Consider the following 22,633-nt stretch of genomic DNA (forward strand, 5'->3'; position numbering starts at 1 on the left):
CAAACGCATTTACCCTGCCCCTCATCCATCACTCACGGTGCCGGAGTCTCGCCTTCTTCGGCACATTCAGATGAATGCAGTTATCACCCCGTCCCGCCTCTTCCTCTATCGCTATCGGTCGGACCCTTCCTGTCCCAACTGCCCCTGTATCTATGCGGACCTGGCCCATTGCCTCTTCTATTTCCCGGCTGCTCAGCAGTCGGGTTCCTTCCCCCCACCCTCAGCGGCTTCTAGTCGCCCAGGCGGTCGACATGCTCGGCCTATAAATTATGGTCGAATAAAAGTCTTATACTTGTACTACTACTACTTCCAGAAGTCGGCACAGAAGGTAGCGGCCTTCCGAATTCTTGAGAAAAGTGCCAAGCAGGTCGACGCCAACTTTTCCCAAAGTCGTCAGATGTGGCTTGACTCGCTGTAGAAAGCCTGCTGGAGGTGCTGTGCATAGCTTTAGACGTTGACATTGAGGACAGCTAGCGACGTATCGTTTAGGGTTCTTATATATGTTGGGCTAGTAGAAGCGGTGACGAAGTCTGTGCAGTGTACGGGAGAAACCAAGATGATCTGACGGGATACTGTCGACCATGGTGTGCAGCGCATCATTACAAAGATACTCTGGGACAGCTAAAAGCATGCCGGCACCATGAGACCACATGGTTCTTGAACAGGATTCCGTATTCAAGGGTGAACGGCCTAGACTGCGCTCTCGTGCTCTAGGCAGCAAGAAACGGCTGCAATGGAAGTCGTTCTCGTGGTCTCATCAAAAAGTTTTTCTGTCTGGCAGCGGTTGGGATCGCAAATACAAATAGCTGTATTTGCGTAGTGTTTGATATTATTTTTGCTTTTTGAATGTTGCCCCCCTGCTTGGTCTCTATGACTGCAGTATGTGTAAATAAATAATAAATAAATATCTCTCGAAGTCCTCCTCCACGCTAGATGTACTTCGCAGTGGACGGCTCGGCAAGCCGTCCGCATCAGTGTCGCGGCGATAACTTTTGTAGGCGAGAGAAAAGTCGTATTCCCACAAACGCGGAACCCAACGCGCCAGACAACCAGACAGATCGCGCAGGTCTATGTGCCCGCATAGGGAATGATGATCGGTTGCGATGGTAAACGGACGTCCTTACAAGTACGGGTGGAACTTGCTGAGAACAAAGACAGCAGCGAAGCATTCCAGTTGAGTTGCGTTGTAGTTGCGCTCGCACATTCTTAATGTGCGAGTGGCATACGAAATTACATGTTCGGCACTAGTGTGAATCTGGAAAAGCACCACCCCAAGGCCAAAACCACTGGCATCCCTGTGGATCCCTGTGGCAGCAGTAGGATCAAAGTGGCGCATAAGAGGTAAACTTCAATAAAACGGAGAGTTGAGCTAGTTTTTACATGGTACAAGCCCGATGTTCCATTCCGCTGTATGGTACAGAGAGAGCAACATGGCAATATGAGGTGTCAAGTTTCTTACAGAAAAACTTTAGTTCACTAACAATTGTTGATCCGTTTCTTGTGTCTAAATCCCTGGCTGTTGTTGACTATTTGAAGTGTCATAATCCGGGTTTGTGCAGTATGTTCAGCATAGATGTTCAGGACTTATTTTATTCACTTCGGCACAATAGCCTGCTAGAATATGTTAGCAAGTGTATCAAAGACGATAATGATGAAAGTGATTTCATTTCGAAATGCGGGATCTCTGTGGGTGCCTTTTTGGAGCTTTTGTCTTTTTATCTTAAAGGGACCATGAAAAGAATTAAAAGCCGCCTGTAAATGTTAGAAGTGATGCTCAGAAGCATTGACACCAAGTATGAGTCTTCGGAACTGAGCCGGAAATTTATTATGAATTTTTAAAAATCGTGTTTTTTAAAATTCGCGGGCCGCTTGGTGTCTTCGTAGGGAGCAATTCTGAAACCAAAATCGGGAAAACAGACGTCACTAGTCCCATGACGTCGGCAGGCCACCACACGCTGTCATTCGCTAGAGCCGCGGCAGCTTCGACGTCACGGGCACACTTCCGGTAGCGGTGAAAATCGTCTGCTCGAGCTGCCGCGCGACCCCCTCGGGCAAGCGCGAGCGAGGGCATTGCCTTCGCGCATATGGTTTTAATTTACCTCTGCCGCCTCTTTCTGTCGCGAGTTCGGGAGCCACTCGCAGTGCCTTTTTCGACCGCCCAAGATGAATACGCCTTGCTGTGTCGTCGGCTGCAAACCCAGTGACTGGCGAGGTGTTGAACTCAGGCATGTTATTCCTAGAGACGTGCGTGAGCGAGCAGCCTGGATGGAGCGCATCGGCCTGCCAGCGTCGCACGCCCGCCGAAGACTCCGCGTTTGCGGTCGACACTTCGCACCTGACGCTTACTACTATAACCCAGCGCTCGTTCGACAGTCAGGCATGAATGTCAAGCACCTGAAGCTTCGACCGAAGTCGCTGCCGACACTGTTTCTTCCCGCCGGGAAGGTGAGTTTCCAGCTTACAGCGATCGGTATGAACGTTTACACGATATGATCTGCGATGGAAGACAATTTTATCTACGAGAACTTAAAAAAAGGTGCCGCATTTACTTAGGGCACAGGACGAATTCGAAGCTTTAGCTGTCGCGGAGGGTACGGCGACGTACTGCTGCGGTTCACATTCGGCTGCTGCTTCGACATGCAGACTCGGTCCCGACCTTCTTTCACTCTCCCGTCCGTTTTACGACCGTAATACCGTATGTTCCTTGTTTTCTAAGTCAGGCGGCACAATTTTGCGATCCCGCAGCCGGGTGTCCAACATCATTCGACAGCTAGGCTCAGTATATGCACGGTGTTTCACGCCAAGACTTGGCAGCATCGGTGTGACGGCCGAACCAGCGCACAAAAAAAAAATAAAACATTGTGTGAGCCAGGAACAGGTCCGGGTCCATTCTGCCAACTAGCTAAGAAACCCGACGCGCGCCGCAATCCAAGAAAGCGCCGAGACCGGAGAGACGCTGCCGACGCACGCTACTCCTCGGGAGTGCGACAACCGGAAGTTGTAAACCGAACGTCAGAGAATGACGTTTTCATGGGCGGAGCCCAGTCCCGGAGCTGTTTTCTTTATTTTTTTATGGTGCCCCGCGCGTACGAGTTGAGGGGGGAGAGGTGGAGGGTGATTTTTAATCGCCTATAACTTCGTTGTTATTGATGCTAGCTCAAAACTTCTTGCGCTGGAGTGACGAGTGATGGATTGCCTATCTTTACATAATCTCAATTAATTTGTTTCATAGTCCCTTTAAGTCCGCCTTTATTGAATGGGAAGGGAACTTGTACACTCAAAAACAGGGGGTGTGTATTGGTTCAAAAGTGGCTCCTGTTCTAAGTAACATCTTTCTTAGTTATCTAGATAAGGCTATTAAAAGTAATTTGGGCGTCAGTATAAAACGCATCTTTAGATATGTGGATGTTTATCTTGTTTTTGTCGAACATCATGACTTCAATAGGCAGGTCGATAAGGTGTTAAAGATTTTCGACAAAAGCGGACACGGACTAACCTTCCCCTTTGAAAAACCTCACGACAACGAGCTGCAGTTTTTAGAATAAGATTGGCAACGAAGCAAGATCACGTGTGCTGGTCCTTCCTTCAGAGACCAGAGAAGCTTTTGCTCAGTTTTCGTTCAGCGCATTCCAGGGTTGTTAAATACGGGATAGCAGTTTCTTGTTTAGGTGCTGCCATAGCCAAATCATGCGTGCATGCTATCAGTATAAGTTTTAATCAGCAGGTTCAGAGGCTAAGAAGTGCGGGCTTTCCAAATGATGTTTTATTACTTGCTTGCAGTTAGATAATTAAAAGGGTCAAAAGGCATGAACCACAGGAACCTTCAAAAAAGGAAAAAAAGAAATTCGTTGTTCTACCGTAAATTCACCAAATGTCACACCGTTTGAAGCAAGTAGGCAGCATATATGGCATTGATGTTCTTTTTTCGGCACCAAACAAGCTCGGCAAATTGTGCGCCATTGTAGATAGAAGGGCCAGGGAAGAGGAAAAGAAACGAAGAAAAACAACAAAGGTGGCCAGATTAAGCATGACCTGAGGTTTGTCCCTTGTGCTGAACGGGTTGTGTATCAAGTGGCGTTCACGTGCGGGAAGACCTATATAGGTCAAACAGGAAGGTACTTGAACACCCGCTTAAAAGACCACAACACTTCTTTAAAGGGGGCTCCGCCGTCAAACTTGGCCTTGCATTACAGGAACTGTTCCTAGAATAACCAGCCTGATTCTTCTGAAAAATCATGTACCCCCATTTTTAATGAAACTAGGATCCTGTACAAGCGCAAAGGTAAACTAACACGAGAAACCAGTGAAGACTTTCATATCCAAAAAAAAAAAACAGTGACTCGTGCGTGAGCATCCCCTCTGTAACAGTTCATGGCTGTGAACTAAAGTATCTTGATCCAGGTGATTGATGTATCTTTGTAGCTTTTGGTGTTCCCATGAGCTCTTGGTTGTCGATGGAGTATATATCGCGTGTTGTTTCTAATAAAGCTTTCAGTTGATAGTCAGCGCCGGTCCTGTAGTCCTGTTTTCTTTGTCCTTCTTAGCGCTGTTTTTTCCAAGTAAAAGAGGTGCCGAAGCCAGAACAATTTCTACTGGTTGAGAGGTCGTCCACACAAGTTGCAAGTCCTAGTGCAGAAGAGAAGAGAGTAAGTGAGCAGGCTGCCCCCCCCCCCCCAAAAAAAAAAAAAAACGGGAATAAAGTGGCGGAATTATGACAACAAGCCGAGTAATTTCCGAAGGCCTTTGAGGGCTTGTGATTTTCCAAAATTTCGAACGGCAGCAAGCTTCTGCGGATAGGGCTGGATTTCGTTCTGTGCGCCATGCAACCTTTTTCCTATTTGTTTTGATACTTTTGTGCCTTGATGCTTTGATTTGTGCTTGATACATATGCTGAGACGGCTATAATTAATATTCAAATTTTTGTCAATACGTTGTAAAATTTGTTTTATTTCTTCCGATTATTGCATTCGTTTATATCCACGTTATATTTCTCAATACGATGCTGAATGTCTTCTTGTTTCTGCCCATAACACCGCGTTTTCATGCTTGCACTTTGCTACCTGTTATGTTATTTCTGTTACACCCCTTAAACAATTCCCAGTAAGGCGCTGTAGGTATTTCAATAAATTAATCAATATGATGCGTCATGCAGTTTGCCGAGGGAAGACTTTACCGAGATCGGCGTCAGATTTTCTGTGGCCAGTCTCTTCTTAGACTTGGTAATAATGCGCGCATCCGCGTGCCTCCGTTCCTCCGGCACCGTATTGTGCATCCGATTCTTGTTCTTCAGATTCGCGAGCTCCTGGATCGCCTCGTCATTAGGGTTCCGAATCATGGCGTTCTTAATCTTACCCGCCCTCACTAGCTTGTTCTTTCGAGCCTTACCGACCGCTGCATACTTCTTTGGCTATGGGCCTGTCTGGGTACTCGTTGTCTTCTCCTCTGTAGTGCCTGACCCCGGCTCCTAGATGTCCTTGGCCCCCATAACACTTGAGCTTGATCTCCTCGACCAGCTCTTCATCTGTTCGTTGGAACGTTTGGATCACTGTGGTCCTGGCTTCCCGATTCCCGTATTTGATTTTGTCGGACCTATGAGCGCTGTCAGGATACATCAGGTCTTAGCCGTACCCACGGTTCGGTTGAGTGAGTGATTATACTGTTCCAAATTCTGCTTTAAAACTGCGTGGCGCGTTCCTCGGCTTCCGCCGTGATTTCTCTTATCGCTAGCATCAACTTTCTGTCATGCTTTTGTTGATTCTACCTCTTGGTTATCCCCCTCCCATGGCTTCCCACGGGCCCGGGAGTCGGTTGTTCTCTTCCGGCGCCTTCAGTATTCTGTCCACCGTTTGCATGCATTTTTCCTTGATGTCCCTCAGCCTCTTGCACCGTAATGCGGTGGATTCTAGGCCTGGCCGGTTTTCTTCCTTTTCTTCTCTGAAGGCCTGTCAGTCCGTGATTCTGTATTTACATATCTTCCTCTTGATGGTTCATGCTGCCATTTTTATGCTCAGTACATATTGGTCACTCTCCGGATACTTGAGGTTTGTCCGTTCCCCCTCCCCATTTCGGATTAACGTCAGGTCCGGGCCGGTGTCCTGGTTCACGCTATTCGCTCTCCTTGTCGATATTCTACGATCGGTTAGCAGCTCCATTCCACAATTTTCGATTTCCTTCAGTAGCGCTGTCCTCTATTGATTTGATTTTGGTAAGCCAAGCTCTTTGTTTTTGGATTACGATCTCGTAGGATCACCAGTGTATTTCTCCCGGCCAACTTGTTTGCCCATCTGAAGAGTTCGAACTTCAGCCGCTTTTGCTTGGGCATACTTTGAATGTTCCCGACGAACAAGCTCTTCTTCTTAGCGCCTTTATTCTGTTTGTCCGCCAACTAGAAGATTACGTGCGCGATGTCCGTCTACTCTGCGTTTGGATTAGTCAGGTTAGGTTAGTCAGCATTCGGCTCCTTGTTGTTTGGCTACCACCACGACAAAAAAGCCTATATTTCATGGCTCCCCCCCTCCCAGAAAATGATCGCCCTAAAAAAAAAAGAGTGGACTGATGTAATAGCATAATTCTTGCAAAATAACAAAAGAACTTTTTTACTTAGTGCCTCATCATACATAGTGAAAATTCTGAGCAACCAGCCAGGAAAATGCCTCATTTCACTGTTTCTAAATATCCTAGTGATGCCCTGGGCCTGGGCTGCAAGGTGACGAAGACATCCAGTGCTGATCTACTTCTTCAAATCCAACACAAAGTACAATACTCCGAACTCTCAACCACAGTTTCCTTTGAAGACATTCCTGTATCCATAACTGCTCATCGATCACTAAACACAGTGAAATATCAGAAAATCAGAACATCAGAACATGATTTCCGCAGTATTTCTGAAAAATAGTTGCTAGAGTGTCTCAGAGACCAGAACGTCACTGATGTCCATCGTATCAAACTTCGAAAAGACAACATGGAAATACCGACAATACACGTAGTCGCTACCTTTGCCTCCGGCTATGTCCCCGATTCCATAGAAGTAGGGTATCTAACGACAACTGTAAAACCGTATATTCCAAATCCCAGAGGATGCTTCAAGTGTCAAATATTCGGCCATGACCCTCAGCTGTAACAGCAGCCACGATGTGCCGAATGTTCGTCTACTGATGATGAATCTGCAAAGTGCAACGCTGCACCACTGTGCGCGAACTGCGAAGGGGCTCACTCCGCGTACTCGAGGCCGTGTCTGACCTAAAAGAGAGAGAAATAAATAATAACGCTGAAGACAAAAATCATAAACTATCAAGAAGCACAAAAGCTGCAAAAGTGACTCAACTCAACTTTCAGGCTCGCAGCAAAAACAAATTTCGCCGATGTGGTGTGCAGGGGTAGCACACGTACCATACCGTGCCCGGCCACTGACTAGGCAAAGCCTGAGGCCGCGCAATTCCAGTCCCGGACAGACGCAGTGAAGGCTGCCCTGCCACCTCTATAAAAGGGCCCGCAGGTTCCTCAGTCGGCCACCCGCAAGGCTTCCACCAGTCGGGAGAGGCTCACAGACCGTACTCCCGCGGTGTCTCCGCGGGCCTCCAGATCCTCTAGTGAGGTGGTCGACACAACGCACATCTCGCACCCGCTGCAACGGTGGCACAGTTCCTTTGGGCGAAAAAGAAAAGGCCCCAATAACGACATCCTCAAACCCGGCTATTTAGTCTTCAACTGCATTTCAAGAAATGATTCAACATGGCATCCCTGATGCGGTGGAACTGCAAAGGACTAATAAATAACTGCAGTGACATAAAAGTGATTTTAAATACACTGTCCCTGGTGACTTTATGCTTATAGAAGATGAACTTAGGTTCCAAACAAAAAAAAACAACAGTTTAAACAAGTATAATGTCTCTCGGTGTGACCGAGAGCAAGCGAGTAAACTGTCTAGACGTGTTGCTATTGTCACCGAGGCTTATGTTGGAAAATGCGAAATTAAACTCAACACCAAATACGAAGCAGTTGCACTCACCGTCATTCATTATAAAGCAATCACAATATGTACCATATATCTTGACCCACACCTAACAGTAACACTTCATGATTTAGAAATCGTTTTGGAACATCTACCCGAGCAATACCTGGTAGTTGGGGATTTTAATGCCCATTCCGATTTTGGGAGAAATATACACACTGATGCAAAAGTTCGTGTTCTATAATACTTTATTCTAAGTAGTAACGTCTGCCACCTAAATACAGCCAGAAAAGAAGTACTGCTTTCCTAGCACGGGAAAAATAAGTTCCGGAAGTTCTCTTTTAGGTCACTTTCTGTTTTTAGCGATTGTAAATGGGATGTTATCGACAACCCATACGGCAGCGATCACCTTCCTCTAATAATCAGGTTAGCATCGGCACTAGAAGTCATCCCAACAAGGACACTACGTTGGAAGCTACATTTACCAGACTGGGCACTGGATACAGAAAAGGCGAGCCCAGATGAAATAGCTTTCGATAGTCGGAGTACAGAACTAAATGAAGTGATCACAAACTCTATTGAAACAGCAACATGCCTAGCAATTCGTCAGTTGTCTGACGTGGTGAAACAAAATCACAAAATTTGGCGCACACAAGAGTGCCGAGGTGCAGAAAATAAACGAAGCAAAGCCTGGGCGTCGCTGCCAAAGCTGACCTACGCAATGTGTCGCTAATTCCTTTCACACTGTCCTGTTACACATTCCTAAGGTGTCGCCATACCCTCGTTCCTCTGCAATTGCCCACCGGACGACTGCAGTCATAACAACACTCCGGTTGCTCATTCATTCGCTTGGCATACCCTCCTCATTTGACGGTAACCGCCCTCCCTGTGGTTCCCTTCTGAACTCACCCGCCGGTTGCACTCAATACTACTTCACGAAAACCAGTAACTGGTGCTTAACAGCTACCACAGGAAGAAAACGAGCATGGTTAAGCCCGCCCCCATTCAGTTTCAAAGGAGGTGCTCCTGACTACCACCCATCCAGCTCTTTATTTGTTAAAAAACGGCGCCAGCCAGCAATCACTGTGGGAAGCAGACTACGCACCAAAAGAAAGGCCTACGTTTGTACCCAGACGGGAAGAAAATTTACCTTTTGACAGCCAAAAGAGAGAGCGCTTCCGTTCCGCGAGTTAATACCGCACCGTTCAATTGTACAGATTAACATAAAATAAATATATTGAACAAGATAGCGATGCTACTTTGGTTCTGATTGTGCACTCCCAGTATCTCGAAATTTGGCACACGCATTTAGGACAGCTTTTGTGCGGGAATGCGAAATCATTACTTTCCCTGGGCACATTGGCACCCAACCACACACATGCCAGGAGCGGACAAAGGCATGCGTATGACACGCTCAGGACGCTATACAACGAAAAGTTGCATCACAGTTTTGGTAATAAAACCTTGAAAGGCATGAAATTTAAGGTGCATATGTCGTCGGACTGACTATTTGTCAAAAGCAAGCCTGCAACGTTTATAGCTAGTTTTTGCTGCATGCAACATTAAATCGTATGATACCACCCGAAACGCTGTACGACACATGGTAACATCAGAATTTGTTAAGAACGTCGCGAAAACTGGCGCCACATGTAGGTCGGTCAGTGGCGAGCATTTATAGTCGAACGACGTGCATAGGATTGTCTGGAGTGGTGGTGATCGGCTTGGTGTGTGCGTCATACCTGGTGATGCCACTCTTCTTTTTTTTCTTGCGATATCTGCGAGTACACACGTGCCGGAGGCTTTTATCGCAATGGGATTAGTAACGCTTTCGTATTAATAATGTTTCTACTGGACAGAAAGGCACTGGCGATATAGGGGTTAGGGTGGATGTAGATTGCCCAAAAAATGATTAATTGGGGGGATAGGGAGGGGCTTCTGCCCTACAGTAGGCACAGTCAGGCTGATGAAGACCAAATTGTAGGCAAGAGGCGGAAAACTTGGGATATGTTTTCTGAATAATATTGGAGAATTGTTTGCATTAATTATAAAACTTTAGAGCAGGTTTAATTAACTCTTCTAAACATTGCTTACAAAGCGAAAGTCGTCAATATTCGCGGGTGGTCACATACCCGTAGCTGACGACGTTGCAAGGTCCTCTGCGTAACGTTCCGAGATGGCCCAGCGCCGCTCGGATCTATTTCGAAGCCCGCACTGCCCAGGGGAGCGCTGCGCTCCTCTTTAAACAGCGGCTAAGCACGCGACGAGTGACGCGGTCTGACGGCGGGAGAGCGCATGCTCGGCGGCTCCAGCTGCTGCGGAACCACAGCAACGAGTGACTTTCCTAGCCAAATGGTTGAGCCGGCGTAGCTTTGGTGCGGCTGAAGGTCGATGAATGTCAAAGCGACGGAGTCGGACGTACTCCAGGAACACGGCGAAGTAAAACTTTCGTTTAATACCTCGCTCCGATGTTCCGTCGCTACTCGAGGCGACGCTAGGCCAGCCATAGCCGCACCTCCCGCTTCCCTCCTCCATGGGTCAGCTACTCCAGGCGAACCGTACCGTGTGACCTCAGGTGGCTCATCCATGACTGACGTCACAAAAACCTCGTCTTCCTCAAAAACTTAAAACCGACGGAGAAAACATTGGTGGCACGGAGCGGAGACGTACCTGGGAATTTGAGGTAAACGCAGCAGGTCTCACTTGCGACATATTACACAAATCACTCGAACGCGATAGATTTTAGCGAAGGCGATAAAGCAAGATGGCTGAAAAAGGCACGCCGTGCAGCGCGCATTCCTGTCCACATGTCTCCTGTATCTATAAATTGGAGTACTCTGCTGGTCCCATACAGGTAATTGACTGCAGCATTTCTTCCAGGGGCCGCATGCCGGGTCAGTTCTTTTAACCATGGAATCAATGTAAGATTAGTACCGAGGCTGCGCTTCCCCGTTTTTCCACTGCATGCTTCCCTTCTGGGTGGTGAATCACTTCCTCATATTTTTCATTTTCTAGGGCTACTACATGGATCGTTTGATCGGAGAGGCTAAAACGAAATTCCATCTCTTAAAATATTTCTACAGTCATTACAGTGACTGTAGCACAGCGGACATACTCTCTTTACATATTACGAGGAGTGACGGCAAGTCGCCCCTAACGGTGAGTGTTCCAGTAATTCATGTTTGCCAAAACATTCTTCTTGCATCCCTGGCCATGCAGCTACGGGGCTCAAGGCGTCTGCGTGTCTTATCATTATTACCAGCTAGGCTCGTGGCCTGAAATCACGCCATGAGTCTCCCCTAGGCTTCCAGGTTGTTGACGGCTCAAGGCGGCTGCGTTCTCTTGTCATTATTACCAGCTAGGCTCGTGGCCTGAAAGCACGGCATGAAAGTCTGCCCGAGGCTTCCAGGTACTCGAATTCCAAATTCCAAATGTGGAAGCACTATTCCCAGCGTCGACTGCATTTCCTGCGGTACATCAGTGGTGCGAATAATTTGTACTTTTGGATCACCCGCGGTACTTATGTGGAGTGGAGAGCCCACCTGCGTTCGGGCTCATCTATTTTCTTTAGATATGCATCGCCATTGGGACCAAAGATTGGGACCAAAGCAAGGCGAGGGAGCCAGGAGGGGAAGAGGCTATGCGGAGATGGCCGTAGCAGAACTACTGGGAGGCCTGGGAAACTTGTAGTCGGGACTGCGGAAGTTAATGGGCGTGGTCAGCATAGGCGCTGGCGTAGTATTCGGGTGGCGGAGCAGCAGGAGTAGGCAGCAGCGTGTCCAAGGGCAACTGGGGCTGGCGGCCATATGTAAGGTAAAAAGGGGAGTTACCGGCATTATGATTTGATATGATTTTATCTCCGTCAAAGCGGTAGGGGCTCGAACAAAAGTGAAGAATAGTTCACTTGACGAGGTTCAAGCCCCTCTTTACAAGGCATACAACGGTTGCGCAACGTATTTACATATGTAGTGATTAATTTTCCGGACACACTTTACACAAAAAAAATAAAAAATAAAAAATAATAAATGTGCAAGGGCACTGCACGAACTGAAGCAAAATAATAAAATAAGAATATTGCATTTTCATGTCGCAAGATAGCATAAGCACAATACATATATAAAGAGCAGGAAAAAAAATACATCATCATTATACAATTCTTAGTGAAGGTACCATCTCTATTATGACGAAAAAAAAGTCTTCAACATTGACATGCCAATATTTTCTAAATTGATGTTATGACTGTGCAGATAGTTAAGTAACGATGGAAGGGAATACTCTAACATTTGACGGCTAAAATTTGTACGCAAAAAAGGAACCTTTCATCATGGCGGGATGAGTTGTACGCGAACGTAACATAAGGGAAAACGAGGTCCCAGTCGCGATGATCTGGGGAAACGTACAGCCTTTGTCAAAAGTTTGGAGCCCAGGGGGTTTGCTTCTGAGCCTCACTATGTAGTTCGTGATGCATCTACACCACTCCAAATTTCCTGTGGGTAAGAAGATTTCCGGTTCTGCCTCCTTCAATGGGTAGGACTTCCCAGGATGCTTCAGGAGTCCCACTGCAGGGCTAGGAAGTAAACCCCATGGGCTCTAAACTTTTGACAAAGACTGTACATGGTGAGCATATCGGTCAGACTGCGGTTAAGGCGCCGGGTAATTCTGTTTGTCCCATCTAATGTGTATATCATATATATATATTGCGCGCCTTCATTCTCTATAAGGTGCCTTTCTTTTGTTGTATTTTATGTCCTACTCTGTAACAGCCCGCAAAGGGCTTATAGTATTGTAAGTAAAAATGCCTTTGAAACATAGATACAATTTTTATGTACTTTAAACTGATAGCTCGAACAATATTTGCGAAACTGAGGAGTAATTCATACAAATAGACTGTTTTCAGAGACAACATAAGAGGGGAAAACGGCTGTCTGTGCATGTGCACACTTATTGCCTAACATCGTAGCTCAGAAAGTTGGTTCGGTTAGTTGCTAAGAGACTGCCCTGGACAGGTGGCGGACCCGTGTTCGAACGGTGGATCTGGGCGGACTTTTCCTAAAAGTTGTGTACCTATTCTCTGTAGCCAAATCGGTGCGCTTAGGTGAACGGAAAGTGTAATTATTCCCTGATCACAAAGTTACCGGCCTGGGAGATTTTTATAAATATTGGGCTATTTCTAGCCAAGCCTTCATAGATTACAAAAGCATACCATATGGCAGCCTATACTCGTCAAGAGTAGGCGTAAGCCGCCATTTTCAGAAGATATGGGGCCCTCTGGGAAATGGCGAAAATTCGCCTGCTACTGTTTGAAAACAAACGCACTTCTGAGACGTAGGCGCGATCTGGTTCCATGAAGAGGTAGCTGTGCCTACGAAATGTCAAGTTTGTGCTTGACAGCAGTTGCCATCTGTCGCATGCGCCCCAAACTAGCATAAACAGCGCAGCTCGAGGAGAAAAGGTGCGCACGCGCAGAGCGGTCTTGTGAAAAAGGCGGAGTATGAATCACTTCCAGAAAGGGCGAAGTGTATCAAGGGCGGCTCATAAGAGCCGGAATTTGCCCATCTGTATTAGCCAGATCTTTTGGCTGCTGAAGAGGAGCTTCCCCTGCCACTTAACTTCTGCAAGGTTAGCAGCCTACATGGCACAGCTGGGTGCTTTAGCGGCCTCAGGAGGTTCCATATATCCCCTTAGCTGCACAGAAATATCAGCTTTCACTGCGATTCTTGGTGCTCTTTACGTGCCGTCACGCGTAGCCAATTTATTAGGCATGAAATGATTTTAGCTCCCGTTGTCGGCGCGCCGCTGGTGACCTTGACGACAGAACGGAGGAAAACACCTAAACGAACATTGGAGAGGCTATCAGCTCGCCTGGCGGTCCGTGCTGCGCGGCCACCGGAGCAGCGCATCCGTGAAGAGCGTCTTCGTGGCCTCGTGCTGGTCGAAGCTACGGAGCCTAACTTTTGCACTGCATCCAGAGAGGAGCAAGCGCTGTCCTGTTAGCACATGATAAGCTAGGCGCCAGCGCCGCGTCATTTGCCTTCATCAGGTAATGCCCGCGAACCCTAGAGCACAGGTCAAGTGGCGTCATCTTCCAACATGGCCAGCAAGCCAAACAATTTTATTGTTCTTCGGAGGCGGTGCCCCAGCGCGTCATGTATAGCACATGCTGGCGTCATACCATCTTTTTTGGCTCGAATAGGTGGGGGAGGGGGATGCTGGTCGTTCCGGTCACAGTACTTGAAAGGAGGGGGACACTTAAGCTCCGCCTTATGTGTAAGTCGCGATAGCGTAATGGGCTTATTGCCGTATATGCAGAATGTCATTGCCTACATTCATTTACTCCTGGGAGACCTCATACCTCTCCTGGCGCAGGGGTGAGTGGTTAAACTATGCGCCACTGCCCTGCGATGGCAGGTGCTCCTAGCGGTGGGCATTACGAAGCCCATGTTGCGTTTTTCGAGCTACCAATGATTAATTTAAGTTCCACCCACCACTTTGGGCAGTTTGCTCACTAACCGGTGGACGGGTTGCGATGACGCCAAAAGATCGGCGGCCACCTGCCTTCTAGGTTGCTCTTCGTACACAGCCTACAAGAATATGCCCGCAGCTTTCGCTGAACACTCCGACACCGGATTTTCTGCGTAAAGGGGCGTGTAATGCTCTGGCGGTAAAAACCCCAGAGCGCTGTCGATTCTGAGGAAAAGTTGAAGCAAAGAAAAGTGGATGATCAGGGACGCGACCCAAAACACGAGTGCTGCTATCAGTATATTGTAAGACGTCATCTATTTTTTTTAGCTCAAAGAATAAAGAAATGGTGACTTTGTTTGTTAGATACTATTCGGATGTAAAGTTTATTCCTGTCAAAACATTGTTTTCTCTCTGCATACAAGAGGTTTTCGAGAGGTATTGCGTGCTGAAATGCGAAACTGGAGGTTGCAAATACAGTCAAACCCAGACGCACCGAACACTTAGGGCATCATGAGTAGTTCGATATATTGATAATTCCATATAAAAAAGTTGAATAGGTAAGCTTGTCTGTAACATGCAGGCAAGGATGCATTGCACCCATGGTGGTAACGCGCTACTTGCATTGACGTGCCGCCTGCCTCGGCACTGGCAGCGCACCGCTGTTCTATACCGAATGATTCTGTCGGGGTGTGGTTTTGAGAACGAACAGCGGAACGAGGAAGCGCTTAAGGAGATGGCCATTTTGAAATCCAGCGGCCATGACTATAATGCCCTAGCGTGGAATCAAGCTCTAAAATTCTAAAATGTCAATTTCTTCTTGTGTCGTGTAACGTCTGTACTGAAAAAAAACAAGCTATAAAATTAACAACTAGATAGCTGATCAGTCACTTCTGATTAGGTAATGAGGCGCATTTAAATATTATGCACACCAGGTTAACAATGCTGCCATGACTATGTCAGACTCTGTTCTGCTTTCAGTATACTAACTTGTGTTTCCCTCCACCTAGGGAAATATACCTGAAACCAACCTAAACTTCACTATGGCGACGTCCAAGATCTTCGCCCATGGTACATACACGGAAAAACAAGGTGACACAAAGTAAGCGACTGTTGGAACCATGTCTCGATGGAAAAGCGAAATCGTGGGGATTGAGGGCAAGTCTGTTGGACTAAATTTCGCCCTCCTTTCTTTAAGAGAATAAAACCAGGTCATTGTGCTTGTGCTCGCGGAACTGTAGTAAGCATGACGAGATATTGATAAACCTTTTGAAGTGATCCTTGCTGTTCGTAGCGGCAGACATCAAGTTCGTGTTGGCCTTCTCCAGCCCCTGTATTCACGGGAAGGCAGAAGAAAGGATGTGAAGTCTAGGAGAGCTTTCTTCAAAGGAGAATGTAGTTGTGTTCGATGGTTACAAATAGATGAGGTTACATACTGACTTCCACAGCTCTAAATACAATGGTGCGTCAAGCTATGTAAGATCCCTTATTCTCCCGACCTATTTTAAGACCAAGCAGTCTCCATCCTTGAACAGCTCCCATGTGCAAATGTTATTCGCGGCGCTAATGAAAAGCGCCTCTCCAGAACCGCTCTGCAGGTAGACGCGGCCTCTCGTGGCGACGCCTCAACAGACGCTACATCACAGTTAGCCTCGCGTGCCCCTCTAGGTTCTGCCGCACCCCCCGTCTGCGCTCCAAATGCACCTGAGCTTGGAACAGCATTCAGGGACACTTTCCTAAGTACCCTACCATAACACCCTGTCCTAATTCCAGGCAGGGGCAAAAAGAAGCTGTCATTGCGGCACTACACTGTAAAAAAATTTGCACCCTTAAGGGTGAATTTCCGTGTCTATAACTCACACCTTTGCACCCTGACAAAAGGGTGCAAAGTATGCTCGTCGCACCCATAGCAAGGGTGGGACTGTTACAGTTGCACCCTTATTTTTTGGCTGTCTAAAAGAGTGCAAATAAGCTTGTCACACCCTTTTTCCGACTGCTTGAAAGTTTTATAGGTTTTTATTGCTTTAAAAGGCGCTTATCAATTTCTTTTTTGGGGTGCGCTCTTGAATGGAAGCTAAACACCCCCTACGAAACGCTGCCGACGACCTTTTCTAACTTTGCACTAGCGCTATGCATCTTTTATTATAATAATAATAACCACAGATACGTGTCCCACGGTGTTTCTGAACCTCCTTGCTGTGGAGTCACATTTGGTGTTGCGACTGTAAGGATGAACAGGAAAGTGCACGGCCCTGCCGACTGGCACAAGCCGAGGCAGCACCGCTGCCACGCGCAGATAGAGCAGAGTTAAGAAAGTGTGAAAGAACAGACGCGCATTGCAACAACCGCGTCCGCCGAAGTCAAGACGCCGGCTGAAACAACAGATACCCTTCTCTGCATACTTTCTCAAGTTTATGTATGCCATTTCAGCGACCCCCCCTTTGGAGTCAGAGCCGCTTAGCCCTTCAGCTAAAATAATTCAGTTAATTATCACATTCTGGGGATGCAGATCCCAATCATAGCTGCTCGCATCAAGGTTGCAGCTGTCTTTTAATGGAAAATTTGAATAGCTCACATCATATTAAAAGCACGCTTTATGGTTCTACTGGTATGTTGTTCGGCAAGTCAAAGAATACCATGCACCCTTACGCACCCTTGCACCCGAAGGAGCTACAACCCCCTTGCACCCGTGCAGTTTTGAAGGGTCCATGGGTGCATTAAAGGTGCTAATGTGCTCGGCGCACCCTTTTCCAAAAAAATAACAAAAAATGAGGGAGTGGAAAGGGTGCAGCCATGAGCGCTACACCTTTAAGGGTGCAATTTTTTTCACTGCGTAGCGGCAGATGTCCGCGCACTTCTGGAGCAGCAATCAGAACAGGCTCCTTCCCGCCACCTCCACAAAGCCGATCTGGCTGCCCAGGAAGCATTAAGCCACCAGGCATAACTTAACAGACTGCCGGCCGCGCATAGTTGAGTGGAAGTGCCGTCACTTGCGCCACTGATCAGCCGAACTGTCAGAGAACCTGCCGGGATCTGACTTCGATGTGCTCCATTTTCAAGAGAGTTACACGCATGGGCAAGAGCTCGTGGATGCGTGGGATACAGTAGTGCAACTGAGTGCTCTCTAACAGAATGCACCGACGCCCCCTGCCTCAACTGATCTCAAACTGCGGGCCGCCCGCACGTCGCTGTTTACGTGCGCCACGGCCTTGCACACATTGTCACTCCCCTCTGTGAGAGTGTGCACTGCAGTAAATGTGCACGTCGGCGTTACTGACACAGATGTGGCGATTATTCACGTGCGCCGCAATTGTCATGCCGTACCTTGAAAAACTATGGCAAAAATACAACATAAATACACAAAAATACCGCAAAAATATTGCCGACGATTAAGTTATTTCGTAATGTGAAAATTGAGCGCAGCTAATCAGCTGTTTCAGCTTTTCAATAGATTGAGGCAAAGAACGCGAGCAAGACACATATGTAAAATTACAGACAGCTTTTAATATTTCAGACATATTCCTTCTTCAAGAAACACTCCACTTACAGTAAAGTTCCACTTGAGAGAGATTACAATACAAAATTCGCTGTGGCTTAGCTTGGTTAAGCCCGGTAATTGCGAAAGCAATATCCGTACCTACGCCATGGTACAGTTGGTAGTGTAGCTGGTGGTGGTGCTTGTGGTTAAACTTGTGGTGATGCATCGGTTATACAATCAAATCCAATCCAAACGAATCCAATCCCATCCAATACAATCCAATCCAATCCATTCCAATCCAATCCAATCCAATCCAATTAAATTCAATCCACTCCAATCCAATCCACTCCTATCCAATCCAATCCAATCTAATATAATCCAATCTAATGCAATCAAGGTCAAGTGAAGGTCAATGGTGGTCACCGCCGCGGCACGATGGCGGTCACCGCCGCAGCACGGCAAAGGCGTGAAAGTGCAAGTAGTATTGCTTTCTCAATAAAAGAACTATTGCACTTTAAGTGCTCTACCACAAGAGAGAGCGGCAAACAAACAAAACACAATGTGTCCACTGCACTCTTAAAAAAAGTTAGTAAAAAGGTAGTAAGTGCTGCAGTTACTAACTCTGACTTCGTTTTACTAATTTTTGTCAGCTATTTACTACCCTTTTCAAGGTATAGTTAGTAAAAGTAGCCCTTGATACTTTTTTACTAACTATGGTCGCTAGTTACTACTCTTGTGTCTTGCGCGTAGACGCATAGACGGGGGACAAACGAACCGCTCAGCCAGTGTGCAACTCCCGCCGCGGTGTTGTGTTCCGGTTGCGCGTGTGAACGAAGGGCCGACGAACCTCTCTACGTTCCCTTCCTCCTTTCCCCCCAGCCCTCTCCTGTCAGCACCGGCCAGCCGTGTCTGGAGACCTGACAAGACTTCGGATCGCGCCGATGAGCGGCCGCCAGCGCGCACCGCTTGAGTCGAGCGATAATAAATAGTTTTGTGTTCGCAAACGCCTTGTATCTTCGGGGCAACTGCGGACATAACAACTACCTAGTTAGTAACCGTTATTTAATCCTAAAATAAAGTCAAAGAATATAAACTGACACAAATTGTCTTGCCAATAAATTGCTTTCGTAATTAAACATTTATGCAGGGAAAAAATGGTCAGGTAGACTAAGTTGTTTCTACCATCTCAAATTCATAATTAACTCTGGTACCTTAGCTCAACCGGTAACAGCCACTAGCCCGTAATGAGAGTCTGATTTACGGAGTATATAAGACTGGGAAAAATTCATGTTCATGTTCGAAGATCTCACAACATTAAAGGCGCTCTACGCCCATCCGCGAGGGGAATTGCGCCCCGCACGGTGGCGAAGACGAAACGCGCAATAGCGCTCTGCCGCCCTCCAATTGTCCGGGCTTCCGTACCGAGCACATGTTAGCGCCACCTACGCCGAAACTGGCACCTGGCCGCTCTCACTCTGCGCACAACGCCAAGAGCTGCACCAAGCGCGCACATCAAGCTCCTTATTGCGGCCCTCTTATAGCCTGCCCTGCAGTGCATTTGCTGCAGTCCTGGACTGAATGCATGGCGAACTGGTTTCGTGAATTCGTCCGGGAGTCACCTGTGCCGCAACACATCCGCCGCCTCTCCCTTCAAATCAGGGCGCTTCTCCCAGTAGTCAAATCAAAGCGCCATCCTTTCCACCGCGCTCTGCTGCAAAAACCAGAGGCTAGTATAAATGATGATCATCGGGTCGCCTGCTAATTTACGCAGATGGATCGATCCTCCATAGCGCAGAGTCCGCAGCAGCGGCCTATGTGGCGCCCGAAATTGGCTGAGAAAGACAGTGCCACCTCCTGTGCGCAGCAACTTCGACCACTGCAAAGCTAGCTCCGCGCTCCATTTTGCGTGTGATTACCTGCTTCAGGCAACGCAACACTCACGCGCTACCCTGCTCTCGGATTCGAGAGCAGTGCTTCAATACTTGCGCCGCCGGGATGACGCGAGCGCTGCCGTTCGCCCTTCAGAAAACATTAGTGCTCTTGATGGTCGCGGTTGTGATATTGTTCCGGAGTGGCTCCCTTCCCACAATGGTGTTAGTGGGAATGAATCAGCCAGCGGCCGCTGCAGGAGTGGCTTCTATACCTGTGTCTTCAAGTGTGTGCGCGTTCGACAATGCGCGCCTTACTCCACCGGGGCACGCCACTTTAAACCAACCCGATTCCAGTGTGGCCGCGGTGTGCCTACACTTAGGTGTCTTAGGTTCTTTGCAGCGTCCCCTGTCCGCGCTAACCTCGCTCTCCTACTCCGTCTGCACATAGGGTGCGTGCTGGCGGCGTAAATATGTCGCCGACTGCACAACGAGCTTGATCCAATCTGTGCACGCTACGGCACAGTGGAAACTCTATGACACACCTGCATAGAGTGCCATGTTTTCATTGCCGACCACTCTGCCCTGTGGTAAGGGTATTGCAACCTCAGAATTCCTAGCGGCTGTCTCGAGAAGCTTTTATTCTCTCCTTGCCTGGCGACAACGTTCGCCGCACCCTCAACCTCCTTCAGGCACACACTGAGGCAGTGAATGTGAGCGCCTTTCTCTGACCCCTCTTCACGATCTCGCTCTTTCGTTTACCTCTTGCCCATCTAATACCTCCTCCCCCCAGTCATTTTAATCCCATTCCTACGCACAGCGCCGTTGCGCTGGTCCATACAATGGAGGCACTTGCACCGCTGTGCACCCTTCTCTTGATCACCCCCAACAATAAAACTACCCATAATAATAATCACTGCAGACATTCATAAGCAAGTGCACCCCGCCTCGAGCTAGCGCGAACGCGCACGGGATAGAGGCAGATGACGTCCATCGCTAGGACGACCAGGACGTTAATTTCAATATCTAATATTTTTTTTTTTGCGCGGAAGCCCAAGACAAAACCAGAGACAATCTCAACCACACTGCCAGTGTATGCAGGTCTGCTGCGCCGTGAACGATTTACCACCGGGCTACCTCGTTAAAGTGGCACACTACAGTCGCTGCTCTTGTTTGCGACGTTTAACGGCTTGGGTTTTTCTTTTCACTTCATAGACCCCTCTGCAACGCATCCTCACTCATCGGGAGACTTTTGAATCCGTCATGTGCAACGCGAGAGGTTCCCCTTCAAAGTCGAAGGTCTGTAGGCCGCAGGTAGTGTAGTGTCATCGCCTCGCATTGCTCAGCTGCATCATTTCCTCGACGACGCTGGCGTCAGAATCGTCTTTTCTTCGTGTCGCTGGCCGTCTACAGAACTTCAATTCTATCGGGAGTACGCTTTCTATCATCCTTCCCGGTCGCCACTACCTGGTGATGCTTCTCATTCCGGAACTCATGAGCGAATCCTGCACACGTGCGTATAAGCAGCCCTGGCTGAGGTTGGGGTGTGGTTCGGGGATCACACAGGACGGTAGTCACTGGAGAGCGTGCTGGGTGCATGACCTCTTTGTCCTTGGTGGCGACTCGGAACTCACCCTCGCGACCGCGTGGCCGGACTGCATATATTTTAAATAGTCGGTGTTGACTTCTGAGGCCCTATGGATCGCCTTTCATCGACAGCACCCTCAAACCTTCGTGGGTTCAGCTGCATTGGCTTTGAAGGCACTGAAGGGGTAACCGAGCGTGTGGGGAGGGAGGGGAGGAGTGTAGCGCGGGAGGCGGTCTGTCCCACTGGCGCGTACCGGTGCATGGTCCCGGCCCTCCTCTATCCAGACTGGGAGGCTGCCCTGCTCGGCTGCTCAACTCTCCAGAACCAACGAGCCCTGCTGACAAGAGCCCGGGCCGCCATGGAGGCCACAGGGCTCCCGGACTAGGGACCCCTCTGTAAGGAGATAGCGCCACCCAGCGGCGTTCGTGAGGAGAAGACAAAGCACGAGGAGCGCGTGCGGAGGGGTACGCCGGGACAGGTCGAAGAGGATTACGGGGCAGAGAAGAGAAGAGCGCGGTGGGCGACGGACGTGGACGAGTTCTGCTGGCTACCCGAGTTCCGGGCTTGGGCCTCAGCCGCAGACGTCCGGGCCACCAGACCTGGACATCCATCGTCGAGACCTCAACCACCAGGCCCAGGCGCCACTCTTCTCCGTCCATCCGTCAGCTGCTCCACACAGGCCGCCTCTGGTGCCTACGTGGCTTTTCCGGGATACCAGACCTGGGAACCGTGCTGGGAGCCCACAGACGCCGAGGAGGGTTGACACCCAACTGCGCGGGAACGCGGACGTGCTCTGCATGGGCTCCGTGAATCGTCAGTGTTCTTGACCGGAAAACACCAGTTTAATGCAAAGCGTTTATTGGATGTGCTCCGTGAAGTTACGAGGACCATCTGGACACCAATTTTATCTCTGTGAGTAGAATATTTTTCCACTTACGGGACATTGAAATCTTGAGGCGGCGAGAGCCACGCTACACCTAACGCCGACGTAGCGTCGGCCGTGGCCGAAGCAGGAGACGCATGGGCTTCGCTGGCCCTACCGGGGCCGAGCAGCCTCGACGGCGGCATGGCATCAGCATCGACTGCGGCACACATTACGGCCCCGGTTATTGAAAATAATCCGGGTACGGACCAGCCCCAAGCCATGGAGCTTGCAAGCACCAACAACGCAGGAGCTACGAGGGGACCGCAAGAACAACCAAGAGTCTACCCAGTCAACGAGACCCCGTGGCGAGTGATGAAGGAATTAGTGGAGCGCAGAGCCCAGAAGGATAGGAAAGCTACCGGTCAGG

At 48.6% G+C, this 22,633-nt stretch overlaps 1 protein-coding gene across 1 annotated transcript in view; it reads left to right on the forward strand.

Moving 5' to 3' along the window:
• LOC149337077 (uncharacterized) overlaps nt 1-21,740 on the forward strand; it is a 68,499-nt gene extending 46,759 nt beyond the window's left edge. Inside the window, exons 5-7 of the mRNA XM_089554318.1 lie at nt 10,964-11,107; nt 15,418-15,509; nt 21,626-21,740. Coding sequence (XP_089410444.1) covers nt 10,964-11,107; nt 15,418-15,509; nt 21,626-21,740 — 351 coding nt within the window. The remainder of the gene's footprint in view (nt 1-10,963; nt 11,108-15,417; nt 15,510-21,625) is intronic.
• The last annotated feature ends 893 nt before the right edge of the window (nt 21,741-22,633 follow it).

The sequence above is a fragment of the Amblyomma mixtum genome, chromosome 7, assembly GCF_055824585.1.
Source record: "Amblyomma mixtum isolate Tamu chromosome 7, ASM5582458v1, whole genome shotgun sequence".
Lineage (NCBI taxonomy): Eukaryota > Metazoa > Arthropoda > Arachnida > Ixodida > Ixodidae > Amblyomma > Amblyomma mixtum.